Source organism: Tamandua tetradactyla, chromosome 2 (genome assembly GCF_023851605.1).
Source record: "Tamandua tetradactyla isolate mTamTet1 chromosome 2, mTamTet1.pri, whole genome shotgun sequence".
Lineage (NCBI taxonomy): Eukaryota > Metazoa > Chordata > Mammalia > Pilosa > Myrmecophagidae > Tamandua > Tamandua tetradactyla.
The window spans coordinates 207,246,223-207,265,504 of NC_135328.1; the positions used below are offsets into that span (position 1 = coordinate 207,246,223).

The window sequence follows — 19,282 nt, forward strand, 5'->3', positions numbered from 1 at the left end:
TTCTTTCTTCCCCCTTTTGTTGAAGAAGGCTTTCTCAATCCCTTAATGCCAGGTCCTGGATTATTCCGGGAGTCCTGTCACATGTTGCCAGGGAGAGTTACACCCTGGGAGTCATGTCCCATATAAGAGGGAGGGCAGTGAGTTCATCTGCTGAATTGGCTTAGAGAGAGAGAGAGACCAGATATGACCAGCAAAAGAGGTTCTGTGGGGGTGACTCTTAGGCATAATTATAAATAGTGGAATACATTGCATATGATTGTACTTAAAATGTCTCAGTCACATGAATACTGTATAAATTCATTGATTGTTTTTCAAGGTAGACGTGTCTTTGAGACCTTGATACTACTTGCCTTGATCTTTGCTAGGTTCCCACCTTAGGCTCCCAGGAAGGTGCTTTTGAGAATGTTCGGATGAATTACAGCGGTGACCAGGGCCAGACCATTCGACAGTTGATCAGTGCTCATGTTCTCAGGCGTGTGGCTATGTGTGTGCTCTCCTCCCCCCATGGGCGTCGCCAACATTTGGCTGTCAGCCATGAGAAAGGCAAGGTGGGTCCCCAATTCCTTCCCATTCATTTGAGGTCGTATTTGTCCAAGTACTAAGCTGAACATATAGATGACCATGCTCAAATTGGCCCTCTGGTGGACAAAGTCCATTGGGTTCCAAGAATGCTTTCGATGAACTCTACTACTTAAACTTTGAGTTATTTGATTGGCTCCAGAAGCAGTATAATTAGGACAAAGACTCAATTTCTAGTTAATAACTTCCCACTCAAAAAATAGCACTCAAGCCTCGAAGAAAAGGTAATGACCAACAGTTACAAAGTACAGCTTGGCTTCCAGTCTTGCCCAGTTTGGACACTCTGGAAGGTACGAGGTGAGAGACAGACAGACAGACCTTCATAGGAAGACTCAGTATTGTTTGCATCTTCTCACTCCCCTAAGGAACAGAAGTTTATACTGTATTGTAGAACAAGTTTTAAGTTGGAATAGTCCTGGGTATCTTAACTCATGCTTTTCTGTACCCTGACTTCTCCATCAAGGTCAAGTTGCTTTAACCTTATCTTAAATGAAAAACAAACCGGAGATGTAAATAGTCCTTAAAACAGCCCTAAAATACTTTGGAAATACTTGTAGCGAAATGGGGGAGGACAGTATTGCATAGGAATTGTACCATTTTATGAACTGACTATAAAAGGAAAAGTTGGTTTCATTTCTCATCTGTTTTGTCCTCATTGGAAGGAGGGAATGAAAAGCATTTTGTGTCATTCGGCCAGGCGAAAAACAGGCTCATGTTGGTCTGGGATTGTCCTAAAAGAGTTATCTGTAAAAAAGCCCTGCAAACTACTATCTCTATTAAAGAGGCTCTTGTTTCTTGCTCTGTGTTCATTTTATTTAAAAATAAAATGATAATTACTCCTTGACAGATCACTGTTCTGCAGCTCTCTGCACTTCTGAAGCAAGCAGATTCCAGCAAAAGGAAGTTGACTCTGACCCGATTGGCCTCAGCCCCAGTTCCCTTTACTGTGTTGAGCCTTACTGGAAATCCCTGCAAGGAGGACTACCTTGCGGTTTGTGGGCTAAAGGTAAAAATTCTAAGCCAGGTTTTATTACTTTGAGCTAAGGACCCTAGTCACCTTCTCTCCCCTGTTTTCACACCACTTTTTCTTACTCACTGTCAAGATTAATACTTAAAAGCCATTGAAATGCAAAAGAAATCTTTCTCTGAATTTCTGCCAGGTCTACAGGTTTCTCCTGTATAGGAAATGATCTTTATTTGTTCTCAAAATATAAATATATTGCTAGACAATCTGAATACTATCTGAAGGCAGGAAATGTTAGGGAAGAAAATGAAACATTGAAACTCTGAAATGATGAATTAGCCTACTTCCCAAATCATCTTTTATCTACTTTTTTCCTTAAACTGTGTCCAGGACTGCCATGTGCTGACCTTTAGTAGTTCAGGCTCTGTTTCGGATCACTTGGTGTTGCACACACAGTTGGCAACAGGAAACTTCATCATCAAAGCTGTTTGGTTACCTGGTTCACAGACTGAATTAGCAATTGTCACTGCAGACTTTGTCAAGGTACGGTTATAGTTCTTTGGTGATATGGGCCGATAATGTTCTGCTCTTAAATTGTCCAGAGGTCTGATGGCTGTTATGTCCTAGCTTTTCCCAGATCTTAAAAATAAAAAAAAATCTTAGCATTTGGTTGCTTTTTTTTTTTCTTTTTTTAACGGAGGGGGAGTGCATGGACCTGGAAGTGAATTGGTTGCCTTTTATTATGTTACAGAGCAGGAGTTTTCTGTATGTAGTAGTATGAAATTTATTTTACCCCCACCTTCTCAAGAGCACGCTTGTTACTATACTTTGTGCAAAATTTGTATGTATCTCTCCCCTACTAGTTCCTTTAGGGAGAGTGAAAAGATATTTTATTCAACTTTATATGCCCAGTACCTAACATTTGATAGGTGCCTACTGAATGGAGAATGAATGCCTGTTACTCACCAATTACAGTTGTTTGGGTTCAGGAAATTTGGGAGACTAAAATAGATCCCTCTTAATTAGTATTTCTTCCTTCCAACCTGCAGATTTATGACCTGTCTATTGATGCCTTAAGTCCAACCTTCTACTTTCTCCTGCCGAGCTCAAAGATAAGAGATGTTACCTTTCTCTTCAATGAAGAGGGAAAGAACATCATTGTTATAATGTCTTCTGCTGGGTATATCTATACTCAGCTCATGGAAGAGGCCAGTAGTGCCCAGCAAGGACCCTTCTATGTCACTAATGTTCTGGAAATCAATCATGAGGACCTGAAGGTTAGAGCAAATGTTGCCTTTTCCTTTTATTCCATATTTAATCAGTTTAGTAACTCCTGTTGTTGTTGTTTTCCTTCTCCCCCCCCCCCCCACCCCTTTCTCGTCCCTTCTCCCTACTCCCTTCTACTTTTTTACTGAACAGCAAAAGTTCTTGGCTTCAAGACTAAACTGATTCAACTTGAAGTTCATTTATTCAAATGGTATTTGTAAGGTTTGCCCACAGGGATCTCATACTTAGAATATGAGATCACTTATATGATTTAAAACTAATAGCCAGCATAAGTTGGAAGTTGTTACCTAAGTCAGCACGATTAGTTAATGCAAATGTTGTGTCTTTGTCTTGATAGGACAGTAATAGCCAGGTGGCAGGTGGTGGCGTGTCTGTGTACTACTCCCATGTGTTGCAGATGTTGTTCTTCAGCTATTGTCAAGGCAAATCATTTGCAGCCACAATCAGCAGGACTACTTTGGAAGTGTTGCAACTCTTCCCCATCAACATCAAGAGGTGAGAATGAACATTTCATATTTAATTTCCACGGTTCCCATATTCAATAGGAGATCCCTATTACTCCTTCTGAGTTTTGGGGTTATAAAAATCTGGTTGCGTTTTGGTATTGGTTATGAATCTGGTTAAAAATTTTTCTTCAGCAATCCTCTCCCTTCTCTGCAAGATATCTTTAAAATAAAGCAACATCCAGGTTTGGTAGGTTAGGCTATGTGCATGAGTTAAGATCATCATAACAAGGGGTAGAGGAGCACAGTCACTGAGAAGCAAAAGCTATAATCAAAGCAGGAACATGATTTTAATTTTTTTTACCAAATTTTGAGACAGGAACAGAAATTTCTCCTTAAAGCTCATCCTGTGTTAATGCCCTTTAACTTTTTCCTCTTAGTGGGATTTAATAGTAAAAGAATATAGTATCAATAACAGGGGTCATGAGAGAGGCTGGGGAAACAGAAGCTTTCATCAAGTTTGCAGATAATAGAGAATTTTATTTAGGGAGTAAGGTTAGGGTCTCTTCCACTTATCTGCCATTGAAAAGCCATCATAGCATTTTCTCCCTGGCCTTCTGTTTTGTGAGTTACCTTGTTTAGGGTGAAATAAAATGAGTACCAGTTTACATATAACTTGCTATGTCCAGAGATTCTTATAATACAGTGGTTTATCACTTGGCAATTCCATGTCTCTAGACATATAGACCACCTTTTCCTCAGAAAGGGGAGCCTCATAATAAAGTTTCTAAACCAAGACTTCTACCAGGGGCACACTGTGGGGTATGTGAGCATATTTTTGTATCTCAGAATAAAATTGAGATCTATGAATAATTTGATTCCCTGGACGAGTATTATATTGTTCCAATTGTTTAATTAGAGGATGGCCTCTAGATCAAGAAGTGTCGTGTGGTGATATGGTGATTGAGCCTAACTGTGGCCATTTGGGTTGTCTACAGTTCCAATGGTGGCAGTAAGACTTCTCCTGCCCTTTGCCAGTGGTCTGAGGTGATGAATCACCCTGGCTTGGTGTGTTGTGTCCAGCAAACTACAGGTGTGCCACTCGTAATTATGGTGAAACCAGACACTTTTCTTATCCAGGAAATTAAAACTCTTCCTGCTAAAGCAAAGGTCAGTGCCAGTTCTTCCACCACTTTGCTGTGATCCTGATCTATTTTTTATATTTGTCACTTTCCCAGTTTCCTCAGTGGAGGCCTGTAAAATAATTTTGATCCATTTTTTCTTAGATGTCGTTTCTTTGCCACCCTTCTCCAACCACCAGCTGACCCTAAAACCAATTGCTTCTGTGTTTATTTCTCTCTGTGGATTCTGATTTATAGGTATGGAAATTAAGACCCTCCTCTGTCTCTTCTTCCTAGATCCAAGACATGGTTGCCATTAGACACATGGCCTGCAATGAACAGCAGCGGACAACAATGATCTTGCTGTGTGAGGATGGCAGCCTGCGCATTTATATGGCCAATGTGGAGAATACCTCCTACTGGCTTCAGCCCTCCCTGCAGCCCAGCAGTGTCATCAGCATAATGAAACCTGTTCGAAAACGCAAAACAGCTACCATCAGTAAGGCCCCTTCGCAAAAGGCTTTAGGTGGAATGGGAGTGACAGTCTTCTAGGTGATGACTAAGAATAGACTGTTGTAAATATCTGTAAAGAAATGATGGCTGTCCTGCTTGCACAATCTGTGAAACTAGAGCTATGTGCTCGATAATTTTCCCAGAGCAGAGTCAAGGTTCTTCAGGTCAACAGTGTTTTGTGCAACTATAAGAGTACATTGTATAAATAGCCACCTGCTGCCAGCTTCAGGACAGCAGTTCTGCATAGGTGCCCAGTAAAGACTTATATTCTGAACCTTGTTTGAGAGCTTCCTTTCCCTACATTTAGGAAAAACAGTTTGCTTGATGTGAAGTGAAGAATGGAGCTGGCTGACGAGGAGCTCCCTTCTGTTGATCAGTTTCCCACTGAGTAGTGAAGGAACCCATCATAGGTCTCTGAGCTGGGGCCTTGCTCTGGAGTGATAGGGGACTTTTCAGGGACGTGAAATCTTGAAATTTAGGAGAGAGCTGGTTGGTTAAGCAGAGACCATTACTTTAAATTTGCTCTAGATTGTAGCTCTTCTTCCTGAAAAGAAGTAGATCCTATTATTATTAACTGTATACTCAACACTGAATTTCTTATATTGGTAGATGACGTTGTGGTTAGCGATAATAGCTATTGAGAGCTAACTACAGGTAGGCATTGTGCTGATGCATACATTATAATCCAGTGGTTGCTTGGGAAGGTTAGTGCATGTGAGCATGGGCTCAGTCTGGAAGGAGTCTACCTGTAGGAGGGGATCTGGGGTGGTAGAGGCTACAAATATTGGTGCTCTCTGGCAATGTGGTACTGTTCTCCACAGCAACTCGCACATCTAGCCAAGTGACCTTCCCCATTGACTTCTTTGAACACAACCAGCAGTTGACAGATGTGGAATTTGGTGGTAATGACCTCCTACAAGTCTATAACGCACAACAGATAAAGCACCGGCTGAATTCCACAGGCATGTATGTGGCCAACACCAAGGTAAGGACTATGCTGGGCTGGGTTCTGTCCCTGAGTCACAGGAACTCATAATAATATGGTTCAAGAACACATCACCTTTAGAATTCAGGCATAGCCTCATAGTGACTCACTTTGGAATCTAACTAACCGGTCCCTTGAACAAATGAGTACTCTCAAGTTCAGAAGGGCTCACATCCTGCAGGCTGGTTTCCACCATTACCAGCAGGATTAATGTGCAGAGGCAACTTGAAGTTGTTAACTTTGGGGTAAAGGGAGCCTACAATTGAAGAGAAGTTGTTCCCTGCATCTATTTTCCCATCCTTGTAAACTAGGAGTCATTACTGGGGAATTAAAAAGATCACATTTTGAGACAGTAGCAGAGGATGGGTTGAAACTGTGCATTTAAGAACTTCTATTTTCTGATGCCTACCTTTTCTCCCTACAGCCTGGTGGCTTCACCATTGAGATTAGTAACAACAACAGCACTATGGTGATGACAGGCATGCGGATCCAGATTGGGACCCAGGCAATCGAACGGGCCCCCTCATACATTGAGATCTTTGGTAGAACTATGCAACTTAACCTGAGTCGCTCACGCTGGTTTGACTTCCCATTCACCAGAGAAGAAGCCCTGCAAGCCGATAAGAAACTGAACCTCTTCAGTGAGTCCCAGGGGCTGGTACAGACTGTGTCCTTCTCACTGTGATTTCTGAATTGGGGCCTACTGCTCAAAATAGTCTGGGAACCCTCTGTTCTACTGCTGTCTCTGTGTTCTCTGCCATCAGAAAATGCTGAGCTTCATTTAAGATATAAAGGAGGCAAGGTGACAGGAAAGGAGTATACTTGAGAATGGTAGAGGTAATAATAGGGTGAACTTTGCTCAAGGATATACTTCTATAGTATTGGGTCAGATTTGCTGAAAGAGCTGCCTGTGTGTTTAGACAGGGAGGAGGCAAAATTAGCATGTAAAATCCCAAGGCTTTCTTGAAGTGTAGATGAAGGCTTCAGGTTACACATCATTAGGTGTTCAGTGATGCCTGTCTTGTCTTGTTCTTGAGAACTTTAAACCCTCACAGTAAAGTCCCCAGTCCTTTTGTAAGACTGGCCTCTTTCTCCGTTATTTATTAGCTACCTGTCTGATATTCTTTCTCCTCAACATAGTTGCTTTAGTGTAAATGATGATGATATGTACTTTGAACAAAGAGGGTGCTTAGAGATCCCTGGGGATGAGAGGTGGGAGATACAGTATGAGAGGATCCTTACAGTGATGTTTAGAGGCTCTTCTGAGTAGAAGACCTAATTGGCTTTTGGCCCATGGAACTCTTTCTGTAAGTATCTAGCATCTATAAAGTGCTGCTAAAGTCTCAGAAGGTAAAATTCCTCTGTGAATGTAAAATTGATGTGATTTGCTGCTTTGCCCAAACTGATCTGGTCTTTGCTTTGGAGGGGATGAGGTTAGCCCTTTAGAGAATGTGCTCCCTAAAGGCTCTCTTGCTTATTGCAGTTGGGGCCTCGGTGGATCCAGCAGGTGTCACCATGATAGATGCGGTAAAGATTTATGGCAAGACTAAAGAGCAGTTTGGCTGGCCTGATGAGCCCCCTGAAGAATTCCCTTCTGCCTCCGTCAGCAACATCTGTTCTTCAAACCTGAACCAGGGCAATGGCACTGGAGACAGTGATTCAGCTGCCCCTACTTCTACCAGTGGAACTGTCCTGGAGAGGTACCAGCACTGGCAGGGTTGCTTTCAGTTTTCATCATTTTTCATTTGCTGCAGAACCTCTTTTGTCTCAAGAGTCAGCCTTTGAGGAACTGTCCCAAGTCTAGCCTGTGCTCTTCTAGTTTCCACACCTCTGGCATCTCCTTAGTGTGCTGGGGTATTTGTCAGGGTTCTTCAGAGAAACAGTCAGTATGATATTTATGTGTGTCTGTGTATATGTACATTAAGAAATTCATTTAAGGAATTGGCTCACAAGATTATAGGGGCAGGCAAGTCTGAGATTTGTAGGGCAGACTGTAAGCTTAGGCATGAGTGCAGTCTTGAGTCTGAAATTTGAAAACCGCAGACTAGGAGCTGGAAACTGAGATATAGGAGTTGAGGCAGAATTCCTTCTTCCCCAGGAAACCTTAGTTTTTACACTTTGAGTTTTCAGCTAATTGAACCAGGCCCACCCACATTATTGAAGGTAATCTCCTTTCCTTAAAGTCAACTGATTGTAGATGTTAATCGCATCTAGAAAATACCTTCAGGGCAACATCTAGTTTTTGATCAAACACTTGCCTGTTTGGTCAAGTTAATTCAAGTTGACACAGAATTAACCATCAGAACTGGCAGTATGCAAAAACCATACTCATGGCCTTCTGGTGCCAGAATCTCTCTGCCCTGGACCTCCTGTCCCTTCTTTAACTCTGAAGTACCCAGTGGAGTCAGTGTTATAGATTAGGATCCAGTCTTCCTGAAATAAATTATAGGGAAAATCCTCCCTTCTATTCTGATCTCATCATCTTCTCGTCTTTCCTGCAGTAGCTACTTGGGTGGTAATAACAATGCTAGCTAGCAAGGGGTTACCTGCTGCATCTTGTAGCAGAGTTCAGAATCTCCTTAAAACTCCCTGCAGTGACATTCCTAAGCATTGTGCTTGGCTTCTTTGTGCTAGGTAGCTGCTAGTTTACCATGATAGATGAAATAATTAATGATGTAAGATGTTGAGTTTCTTACATTGTAAGTCGTCAGAGTAGCCTTGCTTGGAATAACTGCCTCTCATCAGCAGTCTTCTGCCCCCTCCCCTTTATCTTCTTTCTTTTTTCCTAGTTCCCTCCCTCCTTCTCTTCTTTTCTTCCTTCCTTTTTTACCCCTACCCTATTCATATATGGTTTGCTTATGATGTGTATTCAGGTTTCTCTGAGCTTCACATTTTTTTCCTTTTTTTTTTTCTTTGCTTCTTCCCCAAGTTCTGAAACTGAGTCCCTAACCAAGCTGGACCGGTTAGTATGCCCTTTCTTTTCTCTGCACGAGTGAGTGTATGTCAGAGAGCAATGTAATCAGTGATGTGGCTTTGCGTTGATTCTGCTTCTGTTTAAGAGTCTTCTTGCTTCTTTCTGTTCTGGTCATTGCATGGCTACAGAGCTATCCATGTGTACAATGGAATATATGGAGGATTGTAAGTGCACTTTTGGTGTTGGCTGCTTCAGATTCTCTTAGTTTTCTCTTTCTTACCCCATTCCTGTCTTCCTCTCTGCTTTTTCTCTGGATTGGGGTGGGATGGGGGGGGCAGGGAAGGAGGAACGAACAGACAAAAATCATACCATCTCATATGAACCAGAGAGGTTGCTATGTCCAACTTTGTTTTATGCCACCATTCCCTTTCCCTAGTTCTTTACTGCCTTTCTCTACCCCTTTACCCTTTTCTCTCCAGCTCCCATCTCAATATTTTTCTTTCTGCCTAGAGCTTCAGCTGTCAGGTGTTGGTCTTTTTAATATAGCACATTAAGCTCAAAGGAATAAGCCCTGGGGAACATGTTACCTTGGCACCCGTCAGTATTTGGGTTTCCTGGTCCTTCCCTAAGGGAAAGTTGCACAGTTTTCTAAAGGTACTTTGCACCATCCCTTGAATGTTAGCACTTGACATGCACCAGAAAATACAGTTTGTTCGTTCCCCCACACTCAGGGACTCACAAGAAATGCCTTTGTCTATTTTCTTGGAGGTGTAAGTATAAATAACCTTAACCTTCCTAGTCTAAGAAGATGGTTTTAACTTTTCCCTTTATATATCCCTTTACCTACTCATGTGTGGGTACTTGAGCTCTGGGTCCCATTGCATCAAGACTCTTAAGCCAGTCTCAGTGATCCTTGCCACAGGCAGCAGAAGGATGCACATTTATCCTCTCTGAGAAAGAACAGCCCTGTCTTTGAGTTGCAGATTATGAACATGGCCTCAGGTTGATCTCCAGACAGGAGCCAGGTTTCTCTTGGCTTGTAACATAAGAAAACACATGCATGGTGCCTGTGGCAGGTCTTATTGTGCTTTGATTTTGTATTTGGCATTTGTTAGCTGTCCCCAAGGTACTCAATGACTGTCGTTTGCATAGGCTAAAGCAGAAGGCAGAAAGAAGGGTTGTACTCAAGCCAGCTTTTCTGTCTCCTTAGGCTGGTTGTGAGTTCTTTAGAAGCGTTGGAAAGCTGCTTTGCTGTTGGCCCAATCATCGAGAAGGCAAGTTACTTTTTCAAAGAGCTTTTTTTGGGAGCTTTCTGAAGAGGCAGAAAGTCAATGGAGTTGTCAGAGGCCCTGAGGCCTTGTATCTAACCATTTATAGCATGATCTAGATTTGCAAAGAAGCTCCGGAGAAGTCTTTAGCTTAAGTCCTTTTGTCCTACTTTTGGGTGACCATAGTGAGAGCTTCTCATAGAATAAGATGAGTTCTGGTAAAATAATACTGTACTGGAGTCATGTGCTTGGGTTCAGTTTCTTCACCTGTATTGAACGAGAATTATAATTTCTGAAGTCTTTCTTTTTTTTTGCTATTTGCAGTCCATGAAGTATAACCTAATCTTGGTGCCTATGAGGGAAGAAAGGGAGGCCAGAGTCTATACCATTTATTCTGCATTGATTTAGTGGGATTAGTGATAACTCTTTTGTCTTCTGCATCAGGAGAGAAATAAGAATGCAGCCCAGGAGTTAGCCACTCTGTTGCTGTCCCTGCCAGCACCTGCCAGTGTCCAGCTGCAGTCCAAGAGCCTTCTCGCTAGCCTGCACACCAGCCGCTCAGCTTATCACAGCCACAAGGTAATCGTTCCCTCTCAGAGATGCTTTTTATAGAAATGGAAGTTGTGGCACTGACAGGAAATCAATTAAGTTCCCTTCTCATATGTAAAGCCAGGACAGAATGAAGTAAAGTGGAGAAAGGATAGCATTGAGGTTATATTCCCACAATCTAAGTTTCTCCTAAGCAGTTAATGAATACCACTCAGAACTGAGAACAGGCCAGCTAATGGACCACTGGTTTGCACTTATATTTTTTTTCACCCTGACAGAATCAGAAAGATTTTTCTACAAGAATTAAGAAAAAGAGGGAGGGACATTTGAGTGAGGGTGGCTTCTTATTGGAAAAGAATTATGTGAGGGAATCACTCAGGAGATAGGACTGTGGTATTTTCATGTCTCCAGCATTGGTACAACTGTAAAGGTACCTATGCGAGGAAATTGCTCAGTGGTTGTTGGAGAGCCTCTGAGGGGAAAATCTGGAGAGAGAGGGTCTCCACTATAACAGTAGTAGCAGCTAAAGGAGATAAAGTTGGACCAGTTACCATAGATAGAAGTGCAGGTAGTTCTGACTATGAGAGAGAAGGGCTGTGGGAGGAGCTGCCAGTTCAAATGCCTTGGTTAGCCTTTGGGCCTCCAACCAGAGAGTTGAGAAATGTGAATTTAACCTGCTGAGCCTCACAAGGAAAGGTAGTTAGAGAAACATTTTTGCGTAATATGAACTGGTAAATAAATGACTCCTCTGTTCTAGGAAAGAAATCTGGGAGTTGCAGTTCTAGAGAATTGGTTTCTGATATTCCTATTACACTTTGATACTGATTTCATGACTTGATTTCTTTTGTTTTTGTTTTTTTTTTGAGAAATCTCACACATACGGTCCTTACATGGTGTGTATAATCACTAGCTCAGAATGTCATCACGTAGTTATATATTCATCACCATGATCATTTTTAGACATTTGCTTCACTCAAAAAAAAAAGAAATAAAAAGAAGAAAGAAAAAGCTCATGCATTTTATATCTCTTACCCTTCCCTCTCATTGACCATAGAATTTCAACGTACCCAATTTTTTTTTACGTCTTATTCCCTCCTATTATTTATTTATTTATTTTTCCTTATTTTTTTACTCATCTGTCCATAGCCTGGATAAAGGGAGCATCAGTCACAAGGTTTTCAAAATCAAATGGTCATATTGTAAAATCTATGTAGTTATGCAGTCGTCTTCAAGACTGAAGGCTATTGGAACACAGTTCCAGCAGTTTCAGGTGCTCCCCTCTAACCACTCCAATGCACCATAAACTAAAAAGGAGTATATATAATGTATAGGAATAACCTCCAGGATAACCTCTTGACTCTCTTTGAAATCTCTCAGCCAGTGAAACTTTATTTTGTCTCATTTCTCTTTTTCTCCCTTAGTTCAAGAAGGCTCTCTCAATCCCATGATGCCGGGTCCTAGCTCATCCTGGGATTCCTGTCCCACGTTGCCAGGGGGATTTACACCCCTGGGAATTGTGTCTTACAAAGTGGGGAGGGCAGTGAGTTCACCTGCCAAGTTGGTGTAGAGAGAGGGGCCACATCTGAGCAACAAAATCGATTCTCCAGAGGTGACTTATAGGCATAATTATAAGCAGGCTTAGCTTCTCTTTTGCAGGAATAAGTTTCATCGGAGTGAACCCCAAGATTGAGGGCTCAGCCTAATGAATTTGTTGTCCCCAGTGCTTGCGACCATAGCAGGAATTCCCTGGGTGGTGAAGTTGAATATTTCCTCCTTTCTTCTAGTCTCCCAGAGTGACTTTGCAATTACTTTTGTATTTTCTGCCCAAATTACTCTGGGTTATATCAGAGCATCACACTAACCTGTACAAACCAACAAGATCTCACCTCTATTCAAGATTCTGTGTAATTATAGTGTTCTAATAAATTGACCATACAAATTAAATTAGATCATGCACTACCCAAAATATAAATTTTGCACCAAATAAACATCTCTCCCTTTGATATGACTTGATTTTTAATGCCTTTAATATATAATATATTATCTGTATTATGCTGCTTGGAAGATTTTTTCAATGTGGTTGGTGGTAAGTAACCTGTTCTCTTGAGAGGAGATAACAATCCTGACAACTTGTCAGCAGCTTTAGTAGGGCTCTGTACTTTGCTTTCATACTCAGGTTTTGCTTTTGTTTGATCCTCTCTGTTTTTGTTGTTTTATAGGATCAGGCCTTGCTGAGCAAAGCTGTGCAGTGTCTCAATACATCCAGCAAAGAAGGCAAGGATTTGGACCCTGAGGTGTTCCAGAGACTGGTGATCACAGCTCGCTCCATTGCCATCATGCGCCCTAACAACCTTGTCCACTTCACGGAGTCTAAGCTGCCCCAGATGGAAACAGGTGAACTTGGCCTATGTGGCCATGATAATGAAATCTGCTTAATACACCTCCTTCTTCCTCTTTTTGTTCCTACTGGCCTCTGACTGATTTATGCTCTGAGACAGGAATTTAATTCCCTGGTCTTTATCTCTTTGTAGGGCTTCTGATATTAAGATTGTACCATTTTAAGTAAATGCCCTTGCCGGTGTTTTCCCCTTTGATTGTCTTTGAATTTATTTAATATTCTGGAGTTACTATCTTCTCTGATCTCCAGGATAAAACTAAGATTGGTCCCTGGTTGCTTTCTGCTTTAGAGTAATAGGGTCATGTATTTTGCTTTCATGCTGTTCTTTTGCCAGTATTTTATTAATAAGAAAGCAGTGGCCTTTCTTAGTTCTTGATTTCATTTCTTCATCTATCCTCATGCTTTTTGGGTACCAAATATATTGTTTATTGACTCAAATATAGCTTATTGAATAGAATTTATTGATGCCTTTGCAGTTCTGTTATTTACATGCTCCCATATGCTGTCATGATCCTGATCCTGTGCCTCCTATTACTGTAATACAGGAATCATTTTAGAAAAATCTCAAATGTTTGCCTAATTTTTAGAAATTGAACAGTCGGAACTGATATCTCAGTCTGCTATGAAAATCCTGAGCCCTCCCACCCCCCTTTCTATTTAATTCTAACATAAAATGTTTTCTTTGATATTCCTTTCCCAGACTGTTTTTTTCCTAGATGTGCGTGCTGGAGTCTAGGGATAGTTGGCATATTGATTGGGTCCCCACTTGAAACTCCCTCCCCAGGCAAGCTTCCTTGACCTGAGTTAACCTTAAAACAAATTAAATTTCATTTCAGATTTACCATCGTTAATAATTTTCTTTCTCCTGCTTAGAAGGAGTGGATGAGGGGAAAGAACCTCAGAAGCAGTTGGATGGAGATTGCTGTAGTTTCATCACCCAGTTGGTTAACCACTTCTGGAAACTCCATGCATCCAAACCCAAGAATGCCTTTTTGGCACCTGCCTGCCTGCCAGGTATCATGTCAAAATGGATATTTGCATCTTAATACATAGTCAAACCTGATATCATCGTCCATTAGCCTTCATTATCCATTTCTTCCAATTAATAAATGGGAATTAGAAGTCTCTCAGATCAGTACATTGTTCTGATAATAGTAATTTGTTGATGTGACACAGGAGTGGTATTTTCTTATACCTTATCTCTTCATATGGTATTGAATATTTCACATAAAGAAACACTTTTGTGTGTGTATCTTTAGGCATGTTTATAATTGTTTTTAAAATTTTTTGGAAGATTGCTTCAAGACCAATTAAAAAAATAAAGATTAAGCATCTGCTTTGAAAATTATTTCCAAGCAACTGCTGCCTTTGGCATCTAACTTCTTACATTGATATGACAAGGTTAGATGGAAGAGCAGGAATCTGAATAGCAATATAGAAAACTAGAAGAACCTCTGTTAGTCATGTGTATTTGGAGGTTATGTGTCCTAAAGGGCATGTCAAGGTCATGTTTTATCATTTAAGATTTAGGGATGGTAGTGGTTTAGAATCTGCTTTCCTCTTCACACTTCTCTGCCCTGTCTTTTGATATCCACAGAGGGTGGACAGCTACTTAGTTCTGTGGTACAGGACATTAAAAGACTTTTGAGGCCAGTTTAGGAGATTAGGAGACTGTCAATAAAACAGATTACAAATAATGCTGACAATCTATATTTTCTGTGTGGGTTTGATTGGTTTGAGTGTACTTCTGTGTGTGTGAGTATGCCATTTTTTTATTAGCCTGACCTTCATGTGAGAATAATAATTTGTCCTTTTGTCTCAGATTCTCAAGCAATTAGAAGTTTTTCCACTAAATTTTCATCTAATATTTTTCTCCTCTTTAGGACTAACTCACATTGAAGCTACCATCAATGCCCTGGTAGATATTATCCATGGCTACTGTACTTGTGAGCTGGACTGTATTAACACTGCATCCAAGATCTACATGCAGATGCTATTGTGTCCTGTACGTAGCATCACAATCCCAGATGTCTCTTATCAGCCTAAAAATGTCTGGAGAAAATTTTTTATAGTTTCCTAAGCTAATGAAATAAAATGGACTTAAAGGAAGGTGATGGGAATTAATAATTTTGAATCTCTATAAAAGCTTTGAGATCTTACCCATTCCCTGGAAGAGAAAGATTTGAAAAAGGGTTAGACTTAGGTTTTCTTGTTCAGTACTGAATCCCCAAGAAATAGAATGATGCCTGCTACGTACTTAGTGCTCATTAAGTATTAATTAAATGATTGCATGAATGAATGAGCAAGTTGTACATAAAAATTTCTATTTCTGGTGAACCTGTCACAGAAGCTAAGTGTTAGAAGTATTTTGGTGGGCACTGGTAGCCTGACATCATCAGATAACTCATTTGTAGAGACTTTAGGAGCAAAATGCTTGTCTGTTACCGGTAATTGAAAGAAAAGTATTAAATGGGTTTTATATACGCCAGGTCTGGAAATGGGGATTAAATTTTATCTGAACTTGATTAGCTGGGTTGCAGGTAAGAATAGATAGGTCTTCCACTTGCATGTATGTGAACAAGAAAGGAAAGTGTTTTATAGACAGTTTCATGAATAATATAAAACCTAAGCATGACAACTTCCTTTAAAATCTCAGGATCCTGCTGTGAGCTTCTCTTGTAAACAAGCTCTAATTCGAGTCCTAAGGCCCCGGAACAAACGAAGACATGTGACATTGCCCTCCTCCCCTCGAAGCAACACTCCAATGGGTAATGTGAGGTCTGGGTTTAGGTTTGTGTTTGTGTGTGTGTTGGGGAGAGGGGAAGGGAAGATATATTTTAGGATATGTCGCTCATATTGACCAAAGTCCTGAAGACTTTATTTTTTTCTCTACCCTTTTCTTAGAAAGAATTTAAGGTAGCATATAGAAGTGCATATTGTAGGTCAGATAAAATAGAGAAAATCAAGGCCATAGGAAAATAATGGTTTTGTAATAAAATTAAATCAGGGCTAAGGTATTGCAGTCTATATCATGAGGTCCTATGTGATTTTTAAGTGAAGATCTTATGTTTGGCTAAAAGCCTACTAAGAGCTATAGCAAAAGTAAAATAAGAACAGTTATAAAAATCACAGTGACCAAAGATAAAATCATAGTTGTTTCATTAAGGGTCCATTTTGTTACACAAGGGCAGTAACAGTAAGTTCAATAGCAAATTTTGTGGTATTTTCCATTATGATATACTTGGGCACAAGTCAAAGGCAATATTTACATTTTAGTAAAAGCATGGGACTCAGGAAGGTATCTGAGTAACAGCATTGTAGATATGTAACTCTGATTACTTGTTTGAGAAGTAAGTTTCAATATCTAAAACAGCTCTACCCAGTAGAAATACAATGCAAGTTGTGTAATTTTTAATTTATTTATAATTGAAATATTTTCCATTCATTTTTTTTTCATAGTAAGTCTTTGAAATCTGGTATTTTACACTAATGGCTCATTTTAATTTAGACTAGTCACATTTTTTAAGTGTGCAGTAACCACATGTGGCTAGTGGCTACTGTATGGGACAGTACAGGTCTAGAGGAACGTACGCAACCTCGTGACCTCCTGACAGTCTTCCCTGAATATCATTTATTTATTTTATCTAAACTTTTGATGAGCTAGTATTGGTTTCTGGCTCTTCTCTAGCAAGAACCTAGGGTACAGATAGTTGATGTTTCCATCGAGTGGAAGATTGGATTTCACCCTCTTCTAACTTGGAATTCTAAATAAAAAGCCTTCTCACTTTCACACAGAAGTGGGCCCGGGCAGGACCTATATAGCTTCGTTTCAATGGTTTTACATTCCTGTTCTGGTTTTTCTCATAATGATTATGTGGTGTGACAGTTTCACTGACTGTTGTTTTGGGAAAAAGTGGTGGAATAATATTCCAAGTTGTGACAGATAACAGATAAACATCCCACTTCTGTTGTTTCCCCTGTCTTGCCCAAGGTCTCCTGGGAGTTGGTGGGAACTTGTGGGACCTCCTGGTCTTAAATTTCTTTGCTTTATGAATATCCCATTTGGAATCTGAGGTTGTTTATTTTTCTTCATCAGCTGGAAAAGTCTCTTTCCAAAGGAGGCAAGCTATAATTGCCAACCCAATCTTCCCAGATCCTGCTAGGTCCAGGAAGCAAGAGATCAAGGCGAGACATAGCACCCTGGAGTTTTACCTCCACAGCACAGGGGCCTAGCTAGTACCTTGTCTTGGGTTTTTTGTTTCTATGGGACTTAATCTACCTTATGCCCAAGGGAGGAAAAAGTAAGCACCTTCAGGTGACTGGGGTTTCTTTGACTCAGGAGATAAGGATGATGATGACGATGATGATGCAGATGAGAAAATACAGTCATCAGGGATTCCGAATGGTGGTCACATCCGTCAGGAAAGCCAGGAACAGAGTGAGGTGGACCATGGAGATTTTGAAATGGTGGTAAGTCTGGCAGCAGGAGAGGAAAGGAGGAGCTTCAGAGTTCTCCTCTAGGTCATATTTAGTGGGCTTCCAAAAGCTCCCAGTTTATGAAACACTGACAGCTCTCTTTCTGCAGTCTGAGTCGATGGTCCTGGAGACAGCTGAAAACGTCAACAATGGCAACCCCTCTCCCCTGGAGGCCCTGCTGGCGGGTGCAGAGGGCTTCCCTCCCATGCTGGACATCCCTCCTGATGCAGATGATGAGACCATGGTTGAACTAGCCATTGCCCTGAGCCTGCAGCAGGACCAACAAGGTAGAAGGCTATACCAGGAATAAAGTGTTCCATTTGACATTAACAGCCAAACGAGGGCTTGGCAGTTAATGATATCTAAATGACTTAGCTTGTCCCCAGATGTGGGGAGAGGTTGATCTGGGTGAGAGCTGTACAGAGATACAGGTGGAGAGTGAGAGGGTTTGGGTGGGATTTCCAATATGGGAGCCAGTCTCATAGTTTCTATCAGTTTGGTCTTGTGGAATTGGTTAGATTCCTCCAGCCTGTGTCCTGCCTGAGCAGAAAGAGGCATCCCACCATCTGTGTAACAGAATTTGGTGGTGAACAGCTATGGCTATTTATGAACTTCCTCTAGGCATGAGAATTCACACACTGTTGTTTAGAAACTCCTGAGGGCAGCAGGCAGCCAAAGCAGTGTTGTGGATGGGGACTGGAGGGGATGTTGTGCTCACTCTCCACTTGTTTCCCAGGCAGCAGCAGCAGTGCCCTGGGCCTGCAGAGCCTGGGACTGTCCGGCCAAGCACCCAGCTCTTCCTCTCTGGACGCAGGAACCCTCTCTGACACCACAGCATCAGGTAACTGTCCACAGCAAGGAGCACAGCTCAGGGCCCCAGGTCCCTAAAGCATTGTTTCCAGTGCTGTGTGAGTGTAATGGGCAGCTGCTTTGACAGGCCATTCTGGACTTCCTGCTTCTTCCTCTGCTTCAGAAACATGGTTGTGGAAGGCATAGCAGTTGAGCTTCGCAAAGGCTCTTGTGGCTCTGCTTCCTTCACACTTTGCATGCTGCCTGGCTTCACCTAATTCCCTGAGGAACAGCCAAGAGAGTGTCTTGCAGGTTGATCAGCTATAGGACTTAAAATGAAAGCTTTCAGAATACTTGCCAGAGTTCTGACATTTTAGACAATTTTAAAAGGGAGGCAAGAAATAGAAATCATATCTATTAACATTTTTTTCTTTATTTATAACTAAAAATGAAGCTGCAAGAAGCTGGGTTATGCTTCAGAATTTTTGGTTAATGTGGCCGCCTGTCAGGTATTCATGAGCTTGGGAGGTAGGTTTTTTGTGAGCAATTAAAATTGATAGGAAATCTTCAAACCCCAGTTTGTTTTTACTTTCAATCTCTTTCCTAATCTGATAAGAAAAAATATTCACTGAACAGAGAATTGAACCCATTAGTGGAGAAGGGACTACCTGATAAAACACTGGTCAGTCAAGCCTTGTATAATTTAAGGGTTTTAAGGGATTTATAGTTCTTCAGAGTGATGATTCTATTTTTTTTTTTTTTTTTTTTGGTGGGGGGATGGATTTTACCTTGGATAGATAAGGAAGGGAGAAATTGACTGCGCCTTCTCACCTGCTGCCATGGCTTGTTGCTTTTCTTAATTGCTGTCATTTCAGGCTTTGAGGTTGCTATTGTGTTGTGCAAATTGTGTTCCTACTGTGCTCTATGGCTGTCCTGGCTTTCCTCCCCCATGTATCTCATCCGGCATTTTCCTCCTGTCTCAGCTCAGCCCTGATC

General features: G+C 41.2%; 1 protein-coding gene across 14 annotated transcripts in view; it reads left to right on the forward strand.

Annotated features, from left to right (window-relative positions):
- Positions 1–19,282, forward strand: part of UBR4 (ubiquitin protein ligase E3 component n-recognin 4) — a 154,827-nt gene that overhangs the window by 75,701 nt on the left and 59,844 nt on the right. For 5 of the 14 annotated variants that reach the window (XM_077151062.1, XM_077151075.1, XM_077151065.1 and 2 more), the window contains exons 40-60: positions 366–548; positions 1,427–1,585; positions 1,934–2,086; positions 2,593–2,820; positions 3,168–3,325; positions 4,272–4,443; positions 4,692–4,893; positions 5,729–5,892; positions 6,317–6,533; positions 7,376–7,592; positions 8,822–8,854; positions 10,017–10,080; positions 10,519–10,653; positions 12,843–13,017; positions 13,722–13,805; positions 13,895–14,035; positions 14,905–15,026; positions 15,678–15,789; positions 17,361–17,491; positions 17,607–17,784; positions 18,234–18,338. In XM_077151062.1, the coding sequence (XP_077007177.1) occupies positions 366–548; positions 1,427–1,585; positions 1,934–2,086; positions 2,593–2,820; positions 3,168–3,325; positions 4,272–4,443; positions 4,692–4,893; positions 5,729–5,892; positions 6,317–6,533; positions 7,376–7,592; positions 8,822–8,854; positions 10,017–10,080; positions 10,519–10,653; positions 12,843–13,017; positions 13,722–13,805; positions 13,895–14,035; positions 14,905–15,026; positions 15,678–15,789; positions 17,361–17,491; positions 17,607–17,784; positions 18,234–18,338 (3,133 nt within the window). The remainder of the gene's footprint in view (positions 1–365; positions 549–1,426; positions 1,586–1,933; positions 2,087–2,592; positions 2,821–3,167; positions 3,326–4,271; positions 4,444–4,691; positions 4,894–5,728; positions 5,893–6,316; positions 6,534–7,375; positions 7,593–8,821; positions 8,855–10,016; positions 10,081–10,518; positions 10,654–12,842; positions 13,018–13,721; positions 13,806–13,894; positions 14,036–14,904; positions 15,027–15,677; positions 15,790–17,360; positions 17,492–17,606; positions 17,785–18,233; positions 18,339–19,282) is intronic. The other 9 variants (XM_077151069.1, XM_077151071.1, XM_077151072.1 and 6 more) reach the window with 7 other exon arrangements.